Genomic DNA, 25,307 nt, shown 5'->3' with positions numbered 1-25,307 from the left:
CAATATGCTGTTCACCTGAAACTAATACAAAATATTCAATGCAAACTGTAATTTAAAAATAAAATAAAATACTGTAGTAAGTTTGATCAAGGGGGAAAAAAGGACACAAATAAACTACACTGTAAAGCCAAAGGGGTCATAACAACCAGAATATTGCATATGATAATGCCAAAGAAACTGAAAAAGGATGTTTTTGTTCTGTTTGTTTTGTCCCTGAGAAAATATTGCAAAATTGACACTTATTCTTTATATTACAAATATGGCTTATGACAGCCAAGTTAAACTGCTTTAGGAATATGACTATTGTACTTAACACTGCCTACTTAATAAATACATGTTTCTACACACTCCAAAGTCAGATATACTGAACCTAAAGTTCCTAAGATATTTAAAAAGTCAGGCCTAGATGAAAACATTCTTAGAAAAAAATAAATGAGCTGATAAACTTCTGGACTCTACTCCTTCGAAAATTATACTTTTAACATTATAAACAGTTGTTTTCCCTATGCACATGGGAAGAAAAATGTGCTGGTGATGATAGAACATGCCAAAGTTGTTTTGTATATGAAAGTTTTCTCTCCTCATTATAAAAGCTGTACATACTTATTATAAAGAATTTCAAAACAGAAGGCCAAACTAGAAAAAGAAGGAGACATTAAGGATGGCTACCTGCATGTTCAAATTATTTCTCATGCACTGGTGTGTGTATCTTTTAAAAAAAATGGGATTAGTGTGCATACTATTTTTATAACGTAAACATTATAAAATATAAATGCTTTATCACATTTTCAGTAATTACATTCGGTTGGCCAAAAACTTCGTTTAGTTTTTTCTGTAAAATAAAAGACATTTTTTCATTTTCTCCAGTAATTTTATTGATTTGGATGTTTGGAGTATGTCGGCTATTTCCCAAGTGGTGTAACGTTGATTGTCCTCAATTGAAGTCTCAATTTGATCGTTATCAACTTCAGCTGGTCTACCTGACCATGGAGCATGGTCCAGTGAGGAATCGCCAGCTTGAAACTTCACAAACCACTTTTGACACATTCAATCAGTCACAGCACCTTCTCCATACACTGCACAAATCTTTTTTTTTGCATTTCAGTTGTGTTTTTTACCTTGCTTGAAATAGTAAAGCATAACATGCCAAAAATGTTGCATATCTTCTTCCATCTTCAATATTAAAATGGCTACACAAAAATTAACAAATTTTGATAAGTTTTTAAAAAAATACAAGCCGATATGACAGCTATCACAACACAATCTAACAAAATTGTTTCCAATGAAGTTAGGGACAACTAAGCACTACTAGAGCCATCTTATGAAAAAAAACAGACGAACTTTTTGGCGAACCCAGGATTTAGATAACAGCAGTATGCTGATGTTTCATTCCATGCATTCTCTTTTTCCCCACATGGCCCATGATGTTGGATTTGAACCTGGCTGTGCATTTGAAACTTTCCAGTTCTTCCCTAAATACTGAGCCATTTTTTTCTTAGTAATAACTCTGTTCTTTATTGTTCAATGTGGATTTTTATTTAGCTTTAAAAAAGCCTTTTAGTCCTTCTTTACCCATCTTCCTTTACATTTCATTCTGATGCCACTTCATTCTACTATTTTCTTATGGACTATGCTCTTGTTGCATCATCAGATCTTCCTGTAGTTGACTTAAGAAGTAAAAACTTTCTGAAAACTTATTTTTTTTGAGCCTCCCAGATGCCACTCTCTTTTCCTTATTCAGCAATAGTTAACTTAAGGCCCATGTAGGTTTTCTTTTTTATGCACCTATAAAGAAGGTGAGAAATGCCCAAATTCAGTGGCTGTCAGTAGGCGAGGAGATGGTTTTTAAACTTACACTCCCCATCCTCTCTGTGGTAATCAAAACCAAATTTAAGATACTTAGTTGCAGGGTTGACAGATATGCACAAGACCCAGTAACATTCAGTTTCTAGCAGGTATGAATATACTGTATTTGAGTTCACTGAAATAGTACTTCCCTCTCATTCCCTTCTTTACATTGACTCCCACGCTTTGTCTTGTGCTCAATGATGGTATATTATACATGACTTTTCCCAGCATGTACTGCTTCTAATGTTTTTGATGTCTCTAAGCTCCTCTCAAGTTCTTTACTAATCATCATTATCAAGGCATAATTATTAAGCCAATCTGGATGGTAGAGGAAGATACATATAAATATCTTCTAAATTATGGCTTTAACTCTTCTAAACATGTTTTCTTTTTATCACAGTTATGTATGTAAATAGTTTAAGTAATCATTAGTTCTGAAGTCTCGTGACAATAAAGAGAGGTCTCTCATACTTGCCTGTCCTGTCCCATTTCCTATTCTCTAAAGGCAAACATTTCATCAGATGATTTTCTGGGGGTAAGGGAACACTTTCTTTTCTGTCTGTAAATAATGTTCCTTTACTGCTAGTTCTGTAATTTTCAGTTTAATGCATCATTTATTGATTTCCCATTATGTAAGATGAGGACTGGGTTCTCTTTTACCACTATCCCACCCTCAACACCACAATCATCCTGTTCATCCTTCCAATATTGCTTTATTGTTAGGTAGTTTTTTCAGGATTTACATTATTTTACCTATTAGATTCTAATCATGGCTGACAGGTGGTATACTATTGTTTTCCTTTACAACTTATTGCTGTCCATTGTGTTAAAGGTTATCATTTTTGTTTTATCTATTTGGTGTTATGTATTTATGATGTCATCAGTTTCTCTCCTACTATGTAAATTTCCTTTTCTTTCAATAAATTAAAAAACATTAAGTAGTCTATTGATTTCATCTTCTTAGATTAATACCTCTCCTGGAATCTTCTCAACTGTTCCAATATGGACTGGTTACTTAATCATTTATCTTAGAATCTCCCTTCATCCTCATTCTGGGGAGTCTTTCATCTCTTTCTCTTCTATTATATTCCCTATGTGTTGGATCTCATATTTTCATTTTTTCTTGTTTTATATCTTCAATTAGTTTAACTATATTCTTTAATAGCTTCCAGAAAATGGTATATGAAAAATACATATTTTTAAAACTTTGCCTATCCAAAAAATATATTCTACTTTCAAATTTAATATGCAGTTTCACTAGAGGTAAATTTATAGGCTGGTGTGGTATAATATAAACTATACCTTGTCTTTGTTCCTTCTTTTCTGGCATAGAACTTCAAAACCTTTGGAATTTCTTGAGACTGCTGTGCAAATAGGGTCACTCAAGGAGGGCCTGAAAAGCTTCAGGATGGGTGCTGGTCACCAGAAAGACAAACCACATTCTTAGGGGGTTGGAACTCTGGGCCAGACTGACCTCCAGGTAGGGGGAGGAGTGGAAACTGAGTTCAGTCATGTAGCCAATTAATCAAGCATGCCTATATAATGGAATCTAGATGAAGACTCAACATCAAAGCTCAGTGTAGCTTCCTAATTGATGAACAGACCTAAATGCTAGGCGAGTGATGTTTCTAGACTCTATGAGGAGAGAGCATGGAAACTGCATCCTCCATTCCTCACCTTCTCCAGATGTGTCCCAGATGTATCCTATATATTAATTCATTTTGCTGTTCCTGATCTGTATCCTTTATAATAAAACTGTAATTATCAGTGTACTACTTTCAGTGAACTCTGAGTCATTTTAATGAATTATTAAACCTAAAGGGGTTGTGAGAAGCCCCCAATTTGCAGCCAGGTGGACATCTGTAATAGAGGCAGTCTTATAAAGGACTGCCACAACCGGTAGGGCTTATGCTAACTTCAGGTAGTTTCAGAACTGAATTACACTTTAGTGTACCCATTTGAGGTGGAATTTACAGCAAGGTGGGCAAAGTGAAGGTGCCTTGGAGACACCCAAAACTTGCAGCTGGTGCTTGAAGTGAAGGCCACCTGCGGGGCCTACATTAACTCTGGGCAGTGTCAAAACTGAATTGAGAGACTTCTGGTCAAGATGGAGGCCTAGACAGACACACTGCGTCCCTCCACAACTAAGAAGGAATACAACTACCTCAAAAACAGAAACAACCACAAGTTCCAGAAAATCAAACTACATGGAAGTCCAGCAAACAAAGATATAAAGAAGAAATACTCAACTTGTATGTACCGACCCATGGGCATGGACGGGGTGGGGTGGGGAGGGAGATTGATGGGGCAGGGGTTGTACTGGGCAGAAAGGAGCAAAGGGGAAAATATTGGAACTATTGTAACAATATAATCAATAAAATAAACTTAAAAAAGAAAAAGAAATACTCATCCTGACAGGTAGAAGGGGTGGAGCTGGGGCGGAGAGGACGCAGTGTGGTGGCAGCAGCGGCGGCAGCAGCAGCAGCGGCGGCGGCGGCAGGCCAACAGAAATTGCAGTCACACTTTTTAAAAAGTCAGGAGGGACACCTGGGGAGCATTCCCAGCTCCTCACTGGACCTCACAGCTCATGGTCCCAGCACTGGGGAAAATCAAGCCTCATTGCTGCTGAGTGTGCAAACCAGGTGGGGGTTGGGGCGGAGGCAGAAACTGCTGGTTTCTCAGCAGAATCCACTTGTTTAAAGGGCCCCCACAGTCCCAGAACATCCGCAGACCCACCCACTCTCGGAACGACGGCCAGGGCAGCAGCTAGAGAGGCGCCAGTCTGGTGCAGAAGTGGGAGAGGTGCCTGGAAAAGGGGCAAGTACTGGGCAGGCGGCATTGTTCCCTTTCAGACCCCTCCCCCACATACAGCGCCACAACATGGTGAAACAGGTTGCCCTGCACTGACGAATACCTAAGGCTCCGCCCCTTACAATGTAACAAGAGTGACAGCTTTACCTAGGATGTGGAGGGAAACAAACACAGGAGCCTGTCAGAATGAGGAGACAGAGAAGTATGGCCCCAAAGAGGGAACAGATCAAGGTTCCAGTGTGAGAACTAAGTGATGAGGAGATAGCCAACCTAATAAATGAGGGAATAGACAACCTAACAGATGCAGATTTCAAAACACTGGTGATAAAGATGCTCACAGGCTTCACAGATATGCTTAAGTACAGCACGTATAAGGGAAGAAGTGAAGGCTATGCTAAGTGAACCGAAGGAAAATCCACACAAAACCAATGGTGAAGGGAAGGAAAACGGGGTTCAAATCAATGATTTGGAACATAAGGAAGAAAAAAAGTCAACCAGTACAGAAGGAGCCAACAAGAATTGAAAAAAGTGGGGAGAGAACTAGGAACCTCGGGGATAACTTTAAATGTGCCAACATTCGAACCATAGGGGAGCCCAAAGGAGAAGAGGAAGAGCAAGAAATTGAAAACTTATATGAGAAAACAATGAAGGAAAACTCTCCAAATTTGGTGAAGGAAATAGACATAGAAGTCCAGGAAGCAGAGTGTCCCAAACAAGCTAGACCCAGAAAGGACCACACCAAGACACATATCATAATTAAAATGCCAAAGGTGAAAGATAAAGAGAGAATCTTAAAAGCAGCAAGAGAAAAGCAGAGAGTTACCTATAAATGGGGTGCCTATAAAACTATCAGCTGATTTCTCAAAAGAAACTTTGCAGCCAAGAAGGGGCTGGCAAGAAGTATTCAAGGTGATGAAAAGCAAGGACTTAAAACTGAGATTACTCTATCCAGCAAAGCTATCATTTTAAATGGAAGGGCAGATAAAGTGCTTCCCAGACAAGGTAAAACTAAAGGAGCTCATCAGCAGCAAGCAATTATTATATGAAATGTCAAAGGAACTTCCTTAAGAAAAAGGAGGTCAAAATTATGAACATTATAATGACAACAAACTCACAACTATCAACTGAATCTAAAAAATAAAAACAAAATCCAACTAAGCAAATCAGAATAGGAACAGAATCATAGGTATGGGGATCATTTTGAAGGTTATCAGCTGGGAGAGGGAAAGGGGAAAAATGGGGAAATTGTGCAGCGATTAAGAAGCATAATTGCTAAGTATAAAATAGACAGGGGGAAGTTAAGAATAATATAGGAAAAGGTGAAGCCAAAGAACTTATATGCATGACTCATGGACATGAACTAAGCGGGGTGGGACTGCTGCAGGGAAGGCGGGTACTGGGCAGAGGGTAGCAAAGGGGGAAAAAAATGGGACAACTGTAACACCATAATCAATAAAATATACTTTAAAATAAAAAAAAATTAATTGAATTGTAGGATACCCAATGGGGGTGTCAGACAACTTTTCTATTCTCTGTCAGGAACTCTAGGATATTGAACACTATTATAATGATACTCCGATTTCCTCAATTTTCTATTTTCCATCTCATTATCTTTTTGTTCTATTTTCTGACAAATTTATCTTCTAAACCTTCTACCTAGTTTTTCACTTCTGCTATCACAATTTTAATGCCCACGAATTCTTTTTAAAATTCTCTGAATATTCCTTTTATATACCATCACTTTTTTGCTTTTTGGATTCATTATCTTTTAACTGAGAATATTAATGTTAGCTTTTTTTTTTTTTTAAGTTTTATTCTTTTTGCACACTGTTTTCATTAAATCTTTCTTATTAGAAACTTTCTTAAAATGTCTGAGTGTCTTGAGCTATCTATTCATATTTAAGAGTGGGCTACCAATGAAAAGGTTAAGTGAAACTTTATAGTTTGTCAACTATAGCTGTCCTGTAGTGTGGTCTAGCTACATTGCTTTATTGAGGAATCCCCCAATGGCAATGTCTTTTGATCTCTTTTTGTTGGGGGTCAGGAGAGGTTAGCCATATTTCTAATAAAGATGATCCCAGAAACTTGCCTGTATTAAAAGCCTGGATACCAGTGAAGGTTTCAGCATTCAGTAAGTAGATTTTCACTTAATTTAGTTTTTAGTATGGTACCTCCAATTTCAACTGTAGGCTTATTCCTATCCAAAGACCCACTGTTTTACTCTTTTGCGTAACTCATCTTTTACTGAGATTGGAAAGAAGCAGTCACCCAGCTATGCAGAGCTGAAGAGAAGTTCTAGAGTCTCCATCAGATTCTTAACAAATTTTAAGTCATCTCTTGCTTTTAGGCCCCATTTTAATCCTCATATCTGAGGTACCTATCATCCAAGCTGTGTCCTGTTTGTGGGCTGAGTACTTCCTCCTCTGTGGTTAAGCCTTGATTACTGTTGGCAGGTCAATGGGAAGGATTTATCCAGGCTAGTCAGCTGTGAGGATTGATTGTGGCCATGCGCCAACAACCTCTGCTCTCCATGGAGGATCAGCTGCGCAGGGTAGTGGTAGTTTGACATCGTCTGTAGTTGTCCACTGGGAGTGCAGGCTCTGGGATTTCCTGGGTGATGCAGACCAAAGTTACCCTCCTCCTGTGTTCTGCCTGGGGCCACCATGAATGAGCTATAAAGCAATCTGAGATGGCTGCTACTTGTGCTGGGCTTGGAGATTCCCAGGCAAAGCCAAGCTGTGAATCTAGAATGGCTGCTTCTAGTGCCAAGCCTGGGGTCACTTAGCAAGAGGTATGGGGGATGGGGGCTCACTGAAGCTGGCTGCTGTTTGTTTGAGAGAATTTAGAAAGTTATGAAGCATGAGCCAAGATTAGCCATTCATATGGAAAAGTCACGGTTAACTGTTTGGGTGGGCCCAAAGGTGGATGGGATGGAATCTCAGGTGATTTCCGGGGCAGGGCAAACAGTGTTAGCCAGGCTGACGGAGTCTCAGACATGGCACTGCCTGTTGGCTCTGCGGCTCTGTGGGGGAGGGCTCAGAAAAGGGACAATGGCCTCTGCCCATCTTTCTGTCTGGGAGAAAGCTGTCCCTCAACTCCTGCCTCAATACCAGTAACTTCAGTTCTTCTCTGTATGCCACTGGTGCGTTTCAAGCTACTACCCTGGTGCTGGAGCTCAGAGGGAGTAAGTCTGAGTAAGTCCGTGTATGGGTTCTTTAAGAGGAACTCCTTGGGACTACAGTAGTTTCTTCCACTGGCACCATCTCCACTGCTTTTTGTAGCTAGAAGTTATGGGAACTTGCCTTCCTGGCACTGGAATCCTGGACTGGGGGGGCCTGGTGTGGGGCTGGGACTTCTCACTCCTGAGATATTCCTCCTGAATTTTTATCCACCACACGTGGGTGTGGGACCAGCCTGTTCCGTGTCTCTGTCCCTCCTACCAGTCTGGATGGATGTGGTTTCTTTAATTCCATAGTTGTCAGACTTTCATTCAAATAGATTTTGACAGTTCTGAGTGATGGTTTTCTATAGTTTAGTTCTAATTTGATGTGCTGGTGCCTACATTTTTAATTGTGCTAAAGTTATAACAAAATCAAAGTAGTCAAGGTTTTTGATAATTTAATTTCATGAAAAAACTTATGGAGTATTCCAATTCTCTAGAACGTCTATATTTCAATGGTGCCACATTAATTATGTGTTCTTTTCTTAGAATAACTACCTATATTTATACCTGCAAATAATAAAGACAATTTACTAACCTCTGCTTCTGTTGCTTGGGACTGTAAAAGCTGTCGTATACGAAGTATGTCCTTCTCTATCTGTTGAATTCTGGTTACTCTTCGCTAAAATAAAATAAATGACCAAATGAGATCTATTTTCATTGAAGACATCAGTGTAAATAATAATACTATGACTACCATTTAACCTTTTAGGATCATGCCAGACAATTCTTATAAGTTAGATATTTATATATATTCACACACTGATGACATTAGGTTCAGTTCAATTTTTATGAGCTAATATCAATACTTTAATAATGCAAATTTAATCTTTATTGTATTTTCTCCCATTACCATTTAGACCCTTACGCCCCTCCCCCCAACGATAACCATGTCCATGAGTTTTTTTCTGTTCTATTTTTTAATATATCTAACTTTAACAACAGATACATAGCTCTGTTTAGCAAAATGGTACAAATGTATGTCAGATTGTATAATGCACACTGAGTGAAAAACTGGTGTTTACGTTATTCTCAAAAAATATTTCAACAAAGAGAAAATTACACCTGAAATTAATCTTTTATATTCTATTAATCAGATGTCAATATATTGTAATAAATTTATACAAAACATGGTATGCTTGTAAAGGGAAAGAGCATCCGATTTGTTTTAATAAACACCAGGGTTTAAACAGTAGGATCAAACTTCTCCAAAGCTATTCCTATTACAAGTCAGTAGTACTTGCTGATTTAGCTTTCCAAATAATTACTGTAGCTAAACATTATTTTCATTCCCAGCACTGGGATCACAATGATAATTTAGCTTTTGTTTACCCATTATCCTGAGACCATCAAGTGAACAGAAAGCAGGAACTACAGATCAAACAACTTGGAATTGAAATAATGGAAAAAGTGCTGTTAACAAAAAGCTAGATTTTGCTTTAATTTTAATAAATACTAGCGGAAGTGGGAAAAACCAATCCCCTATATAAAAACCTTGCAAACCAAAATTGCTTTTAGTTGGCTTTATGATAGATCAAATATATAGGTTTTAAAAACAGGTACTGCCAATGTTGTATCATTTTCTGAAATAAACCTATAGTTGACATCCTAATATTGAGGTATGAAAACCATATTGTAAGAGTAATTGTCTTGATGCGAGAAAATGTCAGAAGCTAGATGGAGTTGTTTTAAACATTTTTTTGATTATAAGCCCCATCATTAAAAGATTTCTGAGCATGTATACTCAACAGGTAAATAAAAGTACTATAACAAATAGCTTTAAGTATATAGAGTTATAAAACTTAAAAACAAAATTTACCCTTTGATGATATCTAGTTTTGCTTAAATAGCCATGTCTTCCTTTTCTTATTGGCATAGTAAAAATGCTTACTGTTGCTACTGTTCAATGTTATGATAAACATAGGAATGGTCAAAGAAACGCTAACACATACACACAAAATCCTTATTCCCTGCCCCCTTCCTTTTTTAACACTACAGCTATGCTAATTACTCTATCACGGTTCAGAAAGTAGTGAACTTAGGGTAAATAATATTCTCTAATAAAGAAATTTTACTGAATCTAATTTACATTATGAAAACATGCCTGTACTTTTGGTAGCTTTCCAAAAGTATCTGAAAGATGAGTGATCACTTTTTCAACCAGGTGGTAAATATTTCCTGGTTTTACAGAAACAATCAAACCCAAACAATTACTGGTTTTGTAATATTTGATTAGCTCGCTCCTCTCTACCAATAAAGTCCCAAAATAAAAATTTTAATATTTAGAGGATGAAAATGAAAATTATATCTAATATTCCTCTCTGTAACACTACATTTCTGTATTACCAATATTTCACTAAATCCTGAAGTCAAGTAAGTCTATGTCTCAATAACAACTGAGGTGGGTGATTTCTGACATGACAACCCTTGTGCTTCTGTTTCTCAACATGAAAACAGAAGAGGACAGTAGTATTTTTCTTTTTCTATATGACAATCTTGAATATTTATGAAATGATGTTTAATAAAAAATGCTTAACTTTTAAAGAGCATGGAGTTGGTATGACTTTAAAAAACAGATTTAGAAAAATTAATTAGTAATAACAGTTCAATACAGATTCAGGATAACTTCAACAAATTAGGAATAGAGACTAAATTAACTTGATAAAGGGTATCATAAACCCTGAGTAAACAAAATACTTAACAGTGAAATCACAGAATCCCTTTTAAAGTTAAGACAAGAAAAAGATCAGTATCACTGCTTCTTATTCAAAGATGTAGTAAGAGCTCTTACCAATACAAAGAAAAAACAAAGTACTGAAAAAGATAAAACTGTCACTATTTGCAAATTCCATGACAGTTTATACTCAGTGGTTATTAACCTTCCTAATGCCACGACCCTTTAATACAGTTCCTCATGTTGTGGTGACCCCCAACCATAATGATTAATCACAAAAACAATATGTAATTATATATGTGTTTTCTGATGGTCTTAGGCAACCCCTGTGAAAGGGTCGTTCGACCCCGAGAGGGGTTGCGACCCACAGGTTGAGAACTGCTGGTTTATATGGACATTTAAAAAAAAAAAATCTTAGGCTAATGAAATAATCTAATGAGAGTTAAGGAAGATTACTGGATACTTAATAATTAAATGTAATTTAGTAATGCAATTAAAGAAAATCCCATTCACAACAGTAACAGAAACTATAATATATCTAAGACTAAATCTTTTTAAAAATGTGTAATAGTTTTATGAAGAATATTACAAAACTTTATTGAAGGATATATCTTAAGACTTAAATGAATGGAGAGATAAAATTAAGAACAATACCTAATATTTACTGTGTGTTTATTATGTACAAGATTCTAAGTGCTTTGACATGTATTAAATCACATAATCTGTACATTTTACACTTTATCATTATCTGTATTTTTAAAACTTAAAAAAAATTTTTTTTTAAATCCTCACCTGAGGATACATTTATTGATCTTAGAGAGAGAGGAAGGGAATGGGGAGGGGGGGAGAAAGAGAAACACATCTATGTGAGAGAAAAGCTTTGACTGGCTGCCTCCTGTATGCACCCCAACTGGGGACCAAACCTGCAACCTAGTATGTGGCCTGACAGGGACCGAAACCATAACCTCTTGGTGCGTGGGCAAGGGTCCAACTAACTGAGCCACCTGGCCAGGGCTTATCATTATCTGTATTTTAGCAATGAGAAAACTGAGGCAAGAGTTTACCTAAGATCGCAGTGCTGATAAGTTAACAAATCTAAGATTAAAAACCAGGAGGTCTGGTTTAAGTCTATCCTTTTAACCAAGAAGGCTCAGTATTATAAAGGCAAAATCTCCTCAAATTAATTTATACATTCAATGTAATTCTAATCAAAAGCCCACACAGCTTTTCTTTGAATTAGACAAGCTGATACAAAATTTCAAATGGGAGAGCAATGAGACAGAGTATAACCACATTTTTACAAACAAAAATGAAAAGAACTCACTCTCCCAGGTACCAAGATTTACAATACTGGATCAAACAGAACAAATGTGGTACCACTGCAGGCACAGAGAAACTAAAATAGAATAATGAAATACAGTCCAGAAATATCCAGAAAAAAAATCAACTTAGCATATGCCAGAGATGGCATCACTGATCAATGCGGAAATAGTAGAGTACCCAATAAATGATCATGAGAAATTTAGTCAGCAACCTAAATATGCATGTATCTGTATGTATGTGTATGCATATGAGTATGTAATATATTAATAATCATTAATAAGAGTACCTAAATAATAAATATTAATGCTATTTAAATATACTGATTTATATTAAACATATATTTCAAATTAAATAATTATATATACATATTTTTAAATGTGTGTATATGTATAAAAATCAGATCCCTACCTCCAAATCATACACAAGAGTAAATGTGAAATGAATTAAAGACCTAATTGTAAAAATAAAACATTAAAACTATAGAAATTATAAGAGGGTACCTTTATGACTTCAGGATAGAAAAAGATGTATAAATAGTTCATAGAACAAATATGGCAATATAATTAATTTAGCTTTATAATAAAAACTAATTTTTATCATTAAGCTAAAACAGATACCAGGTTTGGTGGGGGAGGGTTATGATATACATTATCTATAACAGATTGGTATAAAAAAGACATTAAAACATCTCTCAAATATTTAAGAATAAGACATTTAACATAACTGAAAATGGTAAAGATATGAATAGAAAGAAAATCTAAAATTCGAAAAGTTATATGAAAATATGTTCAACTTTAATATACAAAGAAGTATAAACTAAATTACAATAAAAAATGTCACTGCCCAATGGCTGTTAATTATAAAAGCGACTTAGTACTAAAGAAGATATACAGAAGAAAAAGTAATTCTCACATACTAATTGATAAAGTAATTTTCAGTACAATTTGCCAAACATAAGTTCAAAACTCTCATACCTAATGGCCAGCAATTATGTTTTTAGGTATATACTCTAGAGCGGAGGTCAGCCATCCATTTTTGTAAACTGAGTTTTACTGTCAAATAGCCAAGTCTATTTACATATTGTTGTCTACGGTTGCTTTCTTGCTACAAAGGCAGAGTTGTGGCAGAGACTAAAGACCCACAATGTCTAAAATATTTACTATCTGGCCCTTTAAGAAAAAGATTATTGACTCTTGACCTACAGAAACTCTCGCACATATTTTCAACATATAAGTATGTTTATCATAGTTGTTTTGACAGGGAGAATGATAATTTAAATTTCCATCAATCAGGAAACAGATGAACTATATATTAAACTGTATCATTCATATAATTATAAAAATTATGACAACATGCAAGTGTTAAGTACCCTTCACTCTACCAATCCTCCCTTCCCAGAAATAAGCTCTATTAACTTGATAATGTATTTTTCTGACCTTTGCTCACATGTCTATAGCAGAGCAGGGACCACCATAATAGGTGTCTAAATGTGTTGAACAAATAAAGTAGTAAGTAAATAAATAAATAATCAAACTATTAACAGAAGAAGCTGGAGACTAATAACTACACACTGGCATGAAGCAACAGATTTTGTTCTGTTTCCCTAAAATGTTTACCAGTCATTTGTATGTTTTACTAGTTATTTGTATTTTCTTTTCAATAAACTGACAGATTATATCCTATGCTCATTTAAAAAAGAGCTGATTTTTTCTTATTAACTTGTAGGAATTCTTATAATTTTAGGGATATTAAACATTTTCCCTTTATATGCTATATATATTTTCCCTTGTCTTCTGCAGGATGAATGTTTTAAAATTTTATAAAATAAATTCATTTTATACCTTTATTGCTTTTGAGTTTCCATTCTTATTTCCAATAGTTAAGAAAGCCTCTCTTATCTTATATTTTCTTCTATTAATTTTAGATTTATTTTTCACATTTAGATATTTAATCTATCTATAATTTTTCTTGTACAGATGTGAGGTATGGATCTAGCTGAATTTTTTTTCTTTCAAATATAGTTGCATTATTATTTACCATTTCACCCCAAATTTATAATGTAACTTTTATCACATAGATTTGATATATTCTTGTATCTCTACCTCTTCTGATCCACTTGCTAATGTATAGTCCTGTGCTATCACACTGTGGTTAAAATAATTTTTAACAAATGGTAAACCTAAACTCATTGTGACCACTTTCTTAAACATTTTTGGAAATCTTACATTATAAACCTTAGAATAATTTTTTCAAGTTCCAAATAATTATTTACATTATAATTAGAACTGTATTATATTTACATATTAATTTTAAAAAAATACATGTTTTAATAATACTAAAATCTCCTCATCTAGGCTTCTCTATTTTTTTTTCTTAATCTTCACCTGAGAACATGCTTATCAATTTTTAGAGTGGCAAAGGGAGGAAAAGAGAGAAGGAGAGAGACACTGATCAGTTGCCTACTGAATGCGTCCTGACTGGGGACTGAGCCCACAACCTAGGCAGGTGCTCAGACCAGCAACTGAACCTGCAACCTTCTGATTTACAGGATGATGCTCGAACCAACTAAATCATACTTGCTATGGCCAGTCTTCTCTATTTTTAAAAAACTGAGGTATAATTGAAATATAACAGTACATTAGCTTTAGGTGTGCACCATAATGATTCAATATTTGTATATACTGTGAAATGATCAACACAATAAGTCAAGTTACCATCTGAGGCTTCCGTATTTTAAGGTCATGTTTTATATCCTTTAGTAATTTTGTATTTTTCATGTGGGTCTTTGCTAGATATTTTAAAGTTTTCTGTTAGTGTGAACATTTTCATTTTTAACTGTTAGCTATTGCTACTAAAGAAAAGCTATTAATTTGTGTAATGTGTGTTACCTCCAGTCACCTTACTGAATTCTCTATTAGTTTAAATATTTTTTTGGTTTATTTTCTAGGCCTTTTCTAAACAACCAAATCATTTACAAATGACAAAAGACATAGGGTAGCTGAATGGATAAGAAAACAAGACCCATTTATATGCTGCCTCAAAGAGACACATTTCAGATCAAAAGATACACACAGACTAAAAGTAAAGGGATGGAAAAAGATATCTAATGCAAATGGATCTCAAGCAAATGGAAAAGAAAAAAAGCTGGCATAGCAGTACTTTTTAAGTACTTTAAACAGTACTTACAGTCTTTATAAATAGATTTTTAAACCAAGGCTATAATAAGAGACAAAGAAAGATACTACATAATGATACAGGGAACGACCCAACATTTACGCACCCAACACAGGAGCACCTAAATATGTAAAGCAAATCCTGAAGGACATAAAGGGAGAGATCGACAGAAATACAGCCATAGTTGGGGATTTTAACACTTCATTGACTTCCAGGCAGAAAATCAACAAGGAGATAGCAGCCTTAAATGACACACTAGATCAAATGAATTTAATTGATATCTTCAGAGCATTACACCCCACAGCAGCAGAGTATACATACTTTTCAAGTGCACATGGAACATTTTCTAGCATAGACCACATGTTAGGACTCAAAACAAGTCTCAATAATTTCAAGAAGATTGAAATCATATCAAGCATCTCCTCTGACTACAATGCTATGAAACTAGAAATCAATCACAAGAACACTGGAAAACATGCAAAGACATGGGAGCTAAATAACATGTTATTAAACAATAAATGGGTCAACAACGAGATCAAGGAAGAAATCAAAGATACCTTGAAACAAATGAAAACGAGAACACAACAATCCAAAATCTGTGGAACACAGGGAAAGCAATCTTAAGAGGGAAATTCATAGCATTACAGGCCCGTCTAAAGTAACAACAAAAAGCTCAAATAAACAATCTAACTTTACACTTATAGGCACTTGAAAAAGAACAACAAACAAAGCCCAGAGTAAAAGGAAGGAAATAATAAATATCAGAGAAAAAATAAACAAAACAGTCTAAAAAAATGATATGAAAGATCAATGAATCCAAGAGCTGGTTCTTTGAAGATAAACAAGATTGACAAATCTTAAACTAGACTCATCAATAAAAAAGAGCGAGGACCCAAATAAATCAAATCAGAAATGAAAGAGGGGAAATAACAACTGACACCAAAGAAATACAAAGGATTATAAGAAAATGTTATGAACTATATGTCAACAAACTGGACAACCTGGATGAAATGGATAAATTCCTAGAAACATATATCTTACAAAAATAAATTGGGAAGAATCACAGAATCTGAATAGACAGATTACAGCTAGTGACACCGAAGCACTAATTAAAACACTCTCAACTAACAAAAGCCTGGGTCTGAATGGCTTCACAGGTGAATTTTACCAAACATGCCTAGAAGAACTAACACCCCTCCTTCTCAAACTATTTCATAAAATTCAAGAGGAGGAAAGGTTCCCAAACTCATTTTATGAGGTCAGCACTATCCTAATTCCAAAACCAGACAAAGATACCACAAAGAAAGAAAATTAATGGCAAATATCCCTGATGAACAGACGCTAAACTCAACAAAATATTAGCAACTGAATACAGCAATGCATCAAAAGATCATACATTACGATCAAGTGGGATTTACTCTGGGAACGCAAGGTTGGTACAGCATTCGCAAATCAATAAATGTGATTCACCACAGAAACAAAATGACAAATAAAAACCATATGATCATATCAAAGAATGCAGGAAAAACATTTGGTAAAATCCAGCACCCATTTAAGATAAAAACTCTCAGCAAAGTGGGGATAGAGGGAAAAACCTAAACAAAGGCCATATATGACAAACCCACGCCAGCATCATAATTAACAAGCAAAAACTACAAGAGCTCCCCTAAAGATTGGGGGAAAAAAAGGGATGCCCACATTCACCTCTCTTATTCAACATAGTACTGGAAGTCCTAGCCACAGCAATCAGACAAAAAGAAGAAATAAAGGTATCCAAAGTGGAAAGAAGTAAAACTGTCACAATATTCATATGACATGATACTGTACATAGAGAATCCCTAAGATTCCACCATGAAACTACTAGAACTGATAAGTGAATTCAGCAAAGTAGCAGGATACAAAATTAATATCCAGAAATCAGGTGCATTTTTATACACCAATAGCGAACTAACAGAAAGGGAAATTAAGAAAATCCCATTCCCAACTGCTACATAAAGGATAAAATACCTATGGATAAACATAACCAAGGATGTAAAAGACCAGTAATTGGAAATTTAAAAGACACTAAAGAAAGAAACTGAAGATACAAATAGCGGAAGCACATACCATATTCATGGATAGAAAGAATTAACATCATTAAAATACCCATGCTACCCAAAGCAATCTATAGATTCAATCCAACCCCTCAAGAGTCCAATGACATATTTCACAGAACTGGGACAAATATTTCAAAAATTTATATGGAACTACAAAAGGCCTGCACAGCAATCCTGAGAAAGAACAAAGTTGGAGGAATCACGCTACCTAATGTCAAACTATACAACAAGGCTATAGTACTCAAAATGCCCTGGTACTGGTATAAAAACAAGACACACAGATCAATGAAACTGAATAGAGAACCCAGAAATAAACCCACACCTTTATAGTCAATTAATATATGACAGAGGAAGCAAGCACATACAACAGGCTAAAGAGAGTTTATTCAATAAATGGTGTTGGGAAAATTGGACAGATACGTGCCGAAAAATGAAACTAGATCAGCTTCTTATACCACACACAAGAATAAATTCAAAATGGTTCGAAGACTTAAATGTTAGACCAGAAGCCATAGAAATCCTAGAAGAAAACATTAGCAGCAATTGCTCATAGAATTTTTTTTATCAGATATATTCCCCATGCAAGGGAAACAAAAGAAAAAAAAAACCAAATGGGACTACATCAAACAATAATGTTTTTACACAGCAAAGGAAAACATCAACAAAATAAAGGCAATCCACAGAATGGGAGAACATATTCGCTGATATATCTGATAAAGAGTTACTATCCAAAATTTATAAAGAAACTTATAAAACTCAACACCAAAAAAAAAAAAAAAAACCAATTAAATTAAAAAATGGACAAAGGATCTGAACAGACACTTCTCCAAAGAGGACACACAGATGACCAATAGACATGTGAAAAGACTCTCAACATCACTAATATTCAGGGAAATGTAAATTAAAACCACAAGGAGATATCACCTCACACAGGGGGCAGAATAGCTCTCATCGATAAAACAAAAAACAAATGCTGGCAAGGATGTGGAGAAAGGGGAACCCTTCTCACTGTTGGTGGGAATGCAGACTTGGTGCAGCCACTCTGGAAAGCACTATGAAGATACCTCCAAAAATTAAAAATGGATCTGTCTTTTGACCCAGTGATCCCACTTCTGGGAATATACCCGAAGGAACCCAAAATAATAATTTGAAAGAACATAAGCACCCCTATGTTCATTGCAGTGTTATTTACAATCACCAAGATATGGAAGCAGCTCAAGTGAACATCAATAGATGAGTGGATAACACAACTTTAAGACATTTACATAATTTAACAGTATTTGGCCATAAAAAAGAAGAAAATTTTACTCTTTGTGACAGTATGGAGAGACTTGGAGAACATTACACTAAGCAAAATAAGCCAGTCAGAGAAAAACAAATACCATATGATTTCACTCATATGTGGAATCTAATGAGTAAACAGAACTAACAAGGAAAATGAGGACAGACTCATAGATGGAGAGCAGGTTGTCAGCTGTGGGGGTTAGAAAAGGTTACGGGTTAGAGGGACTGAGCAAAAAGGAAAAAGGACTCATGGACATGGACAACAGTGTGTGACTGCTGTGGCAAGGGAGATATGAGGGGATTAAATGGTAATGAAAAAAAAAATCAATAAACACTAAACAAAAAAGGGGGGGTCCCTAAGGGTGGAGGACCCAGTGTGTGCTCCTTCTCTCTCTGCGGCACACTCTCACCTTTCCACCTCCTCTTCCCTCAGGTACATTATCTTTGCCTTTCTTTCTCCTAAGCTCTAAGGGCCTGTTCTTCCTTCGCCTCTGTACCTTGTTTCCTGAGCCCACATAGCCCAGCTGGCTCCCCTTTTCTACCTCTTTCTAAATAAACTTTCTCTTATTAAAAAATAAAAAAATAACAAGACAAGGCAATCAGCAAAGCCTCATCAGGACTTAAAAATATTAGTAATACATTTTTGTGAACATAAAAGGTCTAAATTCAATATATGGAAATGCTTAACAAATAACAAAGACAGTTAATATTCTTTCTTGACGTTTAGTTGAAGGTACAAATATGGAAGTGTTTTCCATCCAACTCATTTCATCTTTCCCAATGTTCTCTTTATATGTTTCTATCCTACTTCCTTGAATCAGGGCTTTTTTTTTTAAGTGTACAATTTGAAGAGCAGCATTCTGAATGTCATTATACACATTAAAGATTACAAGAAGTAAAAGTTTCAAAGGAGAACTGAAGCAAGCTATGAGCTACCAGATGACTAGTATCTAACTCTTTTCCTCTTACAATTCCAAGGCAAAGCAGAACAGTATTAGGAGTATGAAATATAGTGGAGGCAGACTTATGTGAACACTGGTTATGCTGCCCAACAGCCAAGGTACATTATTATTTTGAAAGAGTACCAAAGTGAAGACAAACTAATAGTTTAGCTAGTGCTGGTTTTAGTTTAATAATAAATCAGTCACCTGTGCTCGTTTTTCCATATCTTGGCACGTCCCTAGTTGTTCTTCCATTGCAACTCTGATTTGCCTTGCTTCATATTCCAATTGTCTTCTGGTCATATCTGTTTGTAAGGAAAACTGAAACCACAAAGAAAATTAAAATGCTAATATCTCATGTTTCTGTGCTTATCAGTAAAAGCAAAAAGAACACATAAATACCAACAAAGAAAATGAATATGCAAATACATACAAATTATGGTGCATAAGATAACTATTTTTTACTCCAAGGGGCCCTAAAACTTAGATTATAGGTGCTAGGCTCAGACTGGGTCCCAGATGTGAAAAGCAGAACTGAAAGATTTTTACTGCCTCATAGCCACAAATGTCTTTCATTAAACTGTACTATTTCATCTACTATATATAACTGGTCAAGTAAGGCTATCTTAAGTTGCCTTATGATTCTTCTTCACTGAAGAGGTAGTACATTTAATTATTAAAAGCTAGCATATTAATGTGGACAACACAGAAAAATAAAAAAGCAGGTCCATCATCCTGAAGTTTACATCTCAATTTAAGGTAAGGATTACCATATATATGCAGACTAAATAGAGAGTACTTCTCCATTTGTAAAATGAAGAAAATGGGATAAGAAAAAACTTTTACGTAATATAGATATTCATAAATCATGAGGACAAAGTCAAGACAAACTTTTTGGCAAAAATCCAAAGTGAAGCAAAGTGGAAACAAATAAAAGAAGTACTTCTTCACAGAGTGTTAATTCAATAATTTATAAGCTCTCTAATTAGGATTTCAGGCACTATAACTACAAGGCATAGAAAAAGATGAGGACAAAGTAATGAAACTTATAAACACATAGCTCAAGAGGTAATAAAGACTAAAAATACGATTAAATAAAATAGGTAAGTTAATGAGCTACAAGGAGAGTAAGGAAGTGCTATAGATTTCTCATGCTCTTTATGCCCAAGAGAAAGCTGCGTGAGACATGTTTGACTCAGAATACCGTTCTGTAAGCTCAAGGATTCCAAAATTGTCAGTTAACTTAGAGAAGGCTCTGACCCTTTTCCCGCTCATATGTAGAATGTATTCCCACAGACATACCCAAATTATGGGATACAATATGTTATTTAATTCCTAATTAGCCAGCTGTAACTCCACTCATGTCCTTCACTTCCCAAACCCCCTTAAAAGAAAAATGAACAAGACACAGTATGTTGCAATAGTGTTTTAGATCTGATATTTTAAAAGAAATGTCTATATTTTGATACATATACTCATATGAAAGTGTTAACTTGGCTTCCCAATATTAAAATTTGTAAAACTTAAAAAATATTTATAAAATGCAAGCAATTTAAATTGGCTAATATTGCCAAATAACCCAAAATAATGTCTTACATAATATTAGCCAATCACTCAAGCTGTCACATATAGCTAAGCCCCTTCCTGAACCTGACTACATGCAGAGAGGTGGTCTCTATACTTTGTATATTCTAATTACTGAAGTAAATTATGAACAAACTATACTTTGGTATTTTTGTTTGTAAGAGTAAAAATCCCACCAAACCCTCCTGAGTTCCTAATCCTTGTTTGCTAACAATTCTCCAATAACTGTCTCCCCACTATTTCTATCCTTAATTCCCAGGAAGGTGTTAAGGGCACTGTCAGAAAGGGGGTCTTCTCGCTCCCTCACATAACCTTAAAGATTGTCCTAGGAGACTAAGCACTTCAGTTTCTAGTTCTAGCTCCTGCCAGACAATACCCACTCAGACAATGCCTGGCTAACTACATGATTTGGAAAAGGTTTTTCTTCTTTCCATTTTTGTTTTTTGCTTATTATGTTCTCTCAAAAGTGCTATTAGAAAGTGAAAAATCTAAGCTAAGAGAGGAAGATATATTCTAAATATATCTTCTTAAAATATATATTTTAAAAAATATTTATGAACTGTGTTTGAAATACAGTCGTGTTTGAAATTATTAATGTATTTCAGAAATTGTTCTTATATGTGCCACCCCCATGGATTAAGATATTCAACGTGGAGAAGAAGTTGGGTGGGGAGGGAGAGGCTGACAAGATTAAATTCTTTTTATAGTTATATTTTCAAAACAAAGAAATTTTAGCACATGCAAAAAGTTCTAAGGTCCCTGCCAATAGCAATTATAATAACTGAAATAGGTCTAGGGTTACATATAGGGTTATATATCTTCAAAGATACTTTTATTCAAAAACTATCTGGCATGATTCCTGTAATATGGTTAAAAAAAATAGACAGATGGTGATAAACACTTCTACAGCACATATCGGGCAATTCAATATACAGAATAAAAATCCAGTTGCCTGGCTGAATCCTGTGTCCTTTAGGATTTCAACAGATTTGAGCACAATGATGTTTTACCATCTTTACAAACAAAAATTCATTAACTATTACATATTTAAAGTTAGCTAAAACACAGTTTACAAGTATCTGTAAATACAGTTATCATAGATTTTTTAATAATTTAGATACTTTTAAAAATCAAATCATTAAAGTCTAAAATAAGCCATATTGCCAAATTACTTACATTTTCAGTTAAAGGAAGACTATCTATTCTTTTAGTGAGATTCTGAAGTTGAGCATAATACCAGTCTTTTTCCTTTTCTTCTTTGTCAAGATCAGCAAGAAGTAATGATCTGTTGTTTTTTTAAAAAAAAGATTAAGGTTACACAATGTTAATATAGAATACATAACAACAATTTTTATTACTGTTACCGTGAGGTTCTCTTTAAACTATAGTATTAATACTAATGAATAAATGAGAAACACTGATTTTGGATTTTTGAAGATGGGACTTATAATACTATAATCATTAGAAGTTGAATATTAAAAAGTTTTGTTTTTTTTTTTACCTTTTCAGCTGAATGAATGACTAAATCAACCTTACTAGAATATTTACATTACACCAAAGGTATTGTTTTCATATTCATTTACAGTCTAAGAATATGCTGATGGTTTATAGTAAAAAGTACAGATATAACAAAACCCCAATACAGGAAAAAGAGTTATAATAAAGGGGAAAAGGAAAGTAGTAGTTTATGCAGAAAATAACCTAGAATATAAAAAGCTACTGCACTGGACACAGATGTAGGATTTTTGCTTTTCAGCAGCCAAAAGAATAGAAAAATATACTATCACTGTGCAATAAGAAGAAGTTATTCTGAGGAAGACAAAATTTTTCTTAATTTGGAATTTGGAGATGAATTTATGTAATTCTTCAACTATCCAATCAATGTTTTCCTCAATAACAGTCTATATCAAGATAGTCTATCTGATCATATACATCAAGGCATTGTAAAAGCTTCAAAGAGGAAAAATGGTTGCCTATAAAGGAAAAAGAATCAGGTTCATATCACATTTCTCATCAGCAACATTGATAACGAGAAGAAAATGAGTTTGGACCTAGACCCAGACAAACTATCAATCAAGTGTGAGAGCAAAATAAAGATCTGTCACATAAGCAAGATCTCGATTTTTTTCCCTCCAACATAGTGGGACTCACAAGGACCCAAGATATATCAGATCTACACACACAAATCCCCTCTTTTCCTCCCTCCCCCCCTCAATAAAATCAGGATTTTATCTACATGACACAAAGTTCCTAGGAAAGTCAGTGTGCTCACATGTCATCTGCCTCTTAATAGAGCTCAAAGGGGACAAAGAGTTGAAAGACCATGGATCCTAGTTAGTTTCTTATTTTTCAGCATAGTATTTCCTACACTGTCAGAGAGAATAATAGTCCAGGTTCAAGGTACAAAATAGATTCGTGTGAACGTAACAGATGAAAGAGAGCTTAACACTACTGGTCCAGATGATTATCCCTATTTTTGTAGATGGACATACCTAAATCCACAAAGAAAGTAATAAAAGGTCTTTTGATTCTCAGTGAGATATGCCAGGCATTTCTCCTATGTTAATATTCAATTTTCACAACTCTACAAGGTAGAATCATATCCCTATTTTACAGAAGAAAACACCACCAATCAATGACTTGACCAAAGGTCCAGAGCTAGAATGTAACATTTTATATATGTTAATATTTTTTGAATGTTTAATAGAATTTTTAAGGCTATAAAAATAACAGGTTTCATTCATGCATTGAGGAATTTATAATCCTTTAGGAGACACAAATACTTGTCAAAGTTCTTGATAATGATGTACATTCTGACACTTGTAAGCAGATAATTTTAACTGCAGGAAGAGAATACACAAGTTGTGAAAAACCAGGACTTACTCCATATGTCAAGCAGTGTTTTTTAACCTGGAAACTGATAAATTAAGAAATTTTTTATTTGTGGCACTTGTAATAGGCCTTCCATGTTGGAAACAGTCACTTTATAATACTATCAATAGATCTAGTAGTTATTATAGTTCAAAAGATAACCAGAAATGCAATTAAATATCAGTTATATATTTTAACCAGACACACAGATTGGGATCCTGTTGTAGGACCCAATGTGCAGAGCAGTCAAAGTATTTAAATGAAAATATAGAAGTCCTACAATCCCAAGAAACTGCCCCCTTTAAAGTTTTCAATTTAGTATATGGACAGTCACATACTATCTTTGAGTTAATAAATGCAAAGTGTTTTCTAAGTGTTAGTGGTCACCCATAATACATGCTTTGTAATTCATATTTTAATTACAAAATAATAGCAAAAATTGGAGGATATAAGTCAATGTTTGCTATTTAATGAAAAAAAATTTACCTTTCTTTCTCAAGTTCTTCTAAATAACCAGTATTTTCTCTGCTTCCATTTACAAACCCTCTTCTTGGGAATGAACCCATAGGAACAGGACTGCACTCTCCTGAACGACTGGATACAGATCCTTCCCGGCTTCCATAAGAACGGAGGGACATTTTTGACCGTAGTTTTACTCCAGGAAAATTACTGCTATCTAAGTTAAGCTCTAAATAAAACAGAGACACATTTTAATATAACAACTATTTTAAGTAATCTAATGCAATTATATTGTTTTAAAAGTGAAATCTTAGGTTCACATTTAGCCCTGAACTTTCATCCATTTTATAACTGAAAATACTTTATATATATTACACAAAGCCTATAGGAGTACTAAATATGACAGCTATTGAGCAGCCAATTCATGCAGGAAGCAGAGAAAATCCTCATAACAAATGCTGATGCTCAGAGAAAGTCACTGACTCCTGGTTCTAGGAAAATGTAAAGGTAGAAGAGGGAATAAGTAGAAGAATCCTAAAAATCAAAAAAATCAGAAAATGGCTAAGCTTCAATGAGGCAGGCTCTCTGAGGGCCTGCAAAAGGACAGCATACAGAAGCACTGATTCTACACAAGGACACACTTCTTGGATCAGAAGCCTATAAATTTTTAACACAGGAAACCACAAATATACATGACTGAATACACAATTACTTAGAAACAGAATGGCTAAACTTTCCCTCCAAAGTCAACTTGAGTCAGGGGGGAAAGGAGTATGTTAAACGAAAATTAGATGAAATGCTCTTCCTTAGATTCACACTAGATAATAATACATTTAAGGACCAAAAGGTAATTTCTTTGCCTACCTTCAAGTATAATTAATCATTTTCCCTATTTTGACACTGGAATTTTTAAGCAACAAAATGAGACATTCTTTTAAAATTCTGCTAAAAACGGCTTATAATCAGCTTATATATGTGAAAGGATAAAGCATTTGTATCCCAGATGGAACAAACGACAAAAC

General features: G+C 34.8%; 1 protein-coding gene across 19 annotated transcripts in view; it reads right to left on the bottom strand.

Annotated features, from left to right (window-relative positions):
• Window positions 1-25,307, bottom strand: part of APC (APC regulator of Wnt signaling pathway) — a 134,019-nt gene that overhangs the window by 50,905 nt on the left and 57,807 nt on the right. For 14 of the 19 annotated variants that reach the window (XM_090276567.1, XM_090276566.1, XM_090276581.1 and 11 more), the window contains 4 exons: window positions 24,313-24,514; window positions 22,132-22,240; window positions 19,579-19,692; window positions 8,418-8,501 (listed from right to left, as the gene is read on the bottom strand). In XM_090276567.1, coding sequence (XP_090132693.1) covers window positions 8,418-8,501; window positions 19,579-19,692; window positions 22,132-22,240; window positions 24,313-24,514 — 509 coding nt within the window. The remainder of the gene's footprint in view (window positions 1-8,417; window positions 8,502-19,578; window positions 19,693-22,131; window positions 22,241-24,312; window positions 24,515-25,307) is intronic. The other 5 variants (XM_090276573.1, XM_090276579.1, XM_090276578.1 and 2 more) reach the window with 1 other exon arrangement.

The sequence above is a fragment of the Furipterus horrens genome, unplaced genomic scaffold (assembly GCF_987537825.1).
Source record: "Furipterus horrens unplaced genomic scaffold, mFurHor1.1.pri manual_scaffold_5, whole genome shotgun sequence".
Classification (NCBI taxonomy): Eukaryota; Metazoa; Chordata; class Mammalia; order Chiroptera; family Furipteridae; genus Furipterus; species Furipterus horrens.
The sequence above is the reverse complement of the archived record's forward strand: the minus strand, read 5'-3'. Positions and strand labels throughout refer to the sequence as shown.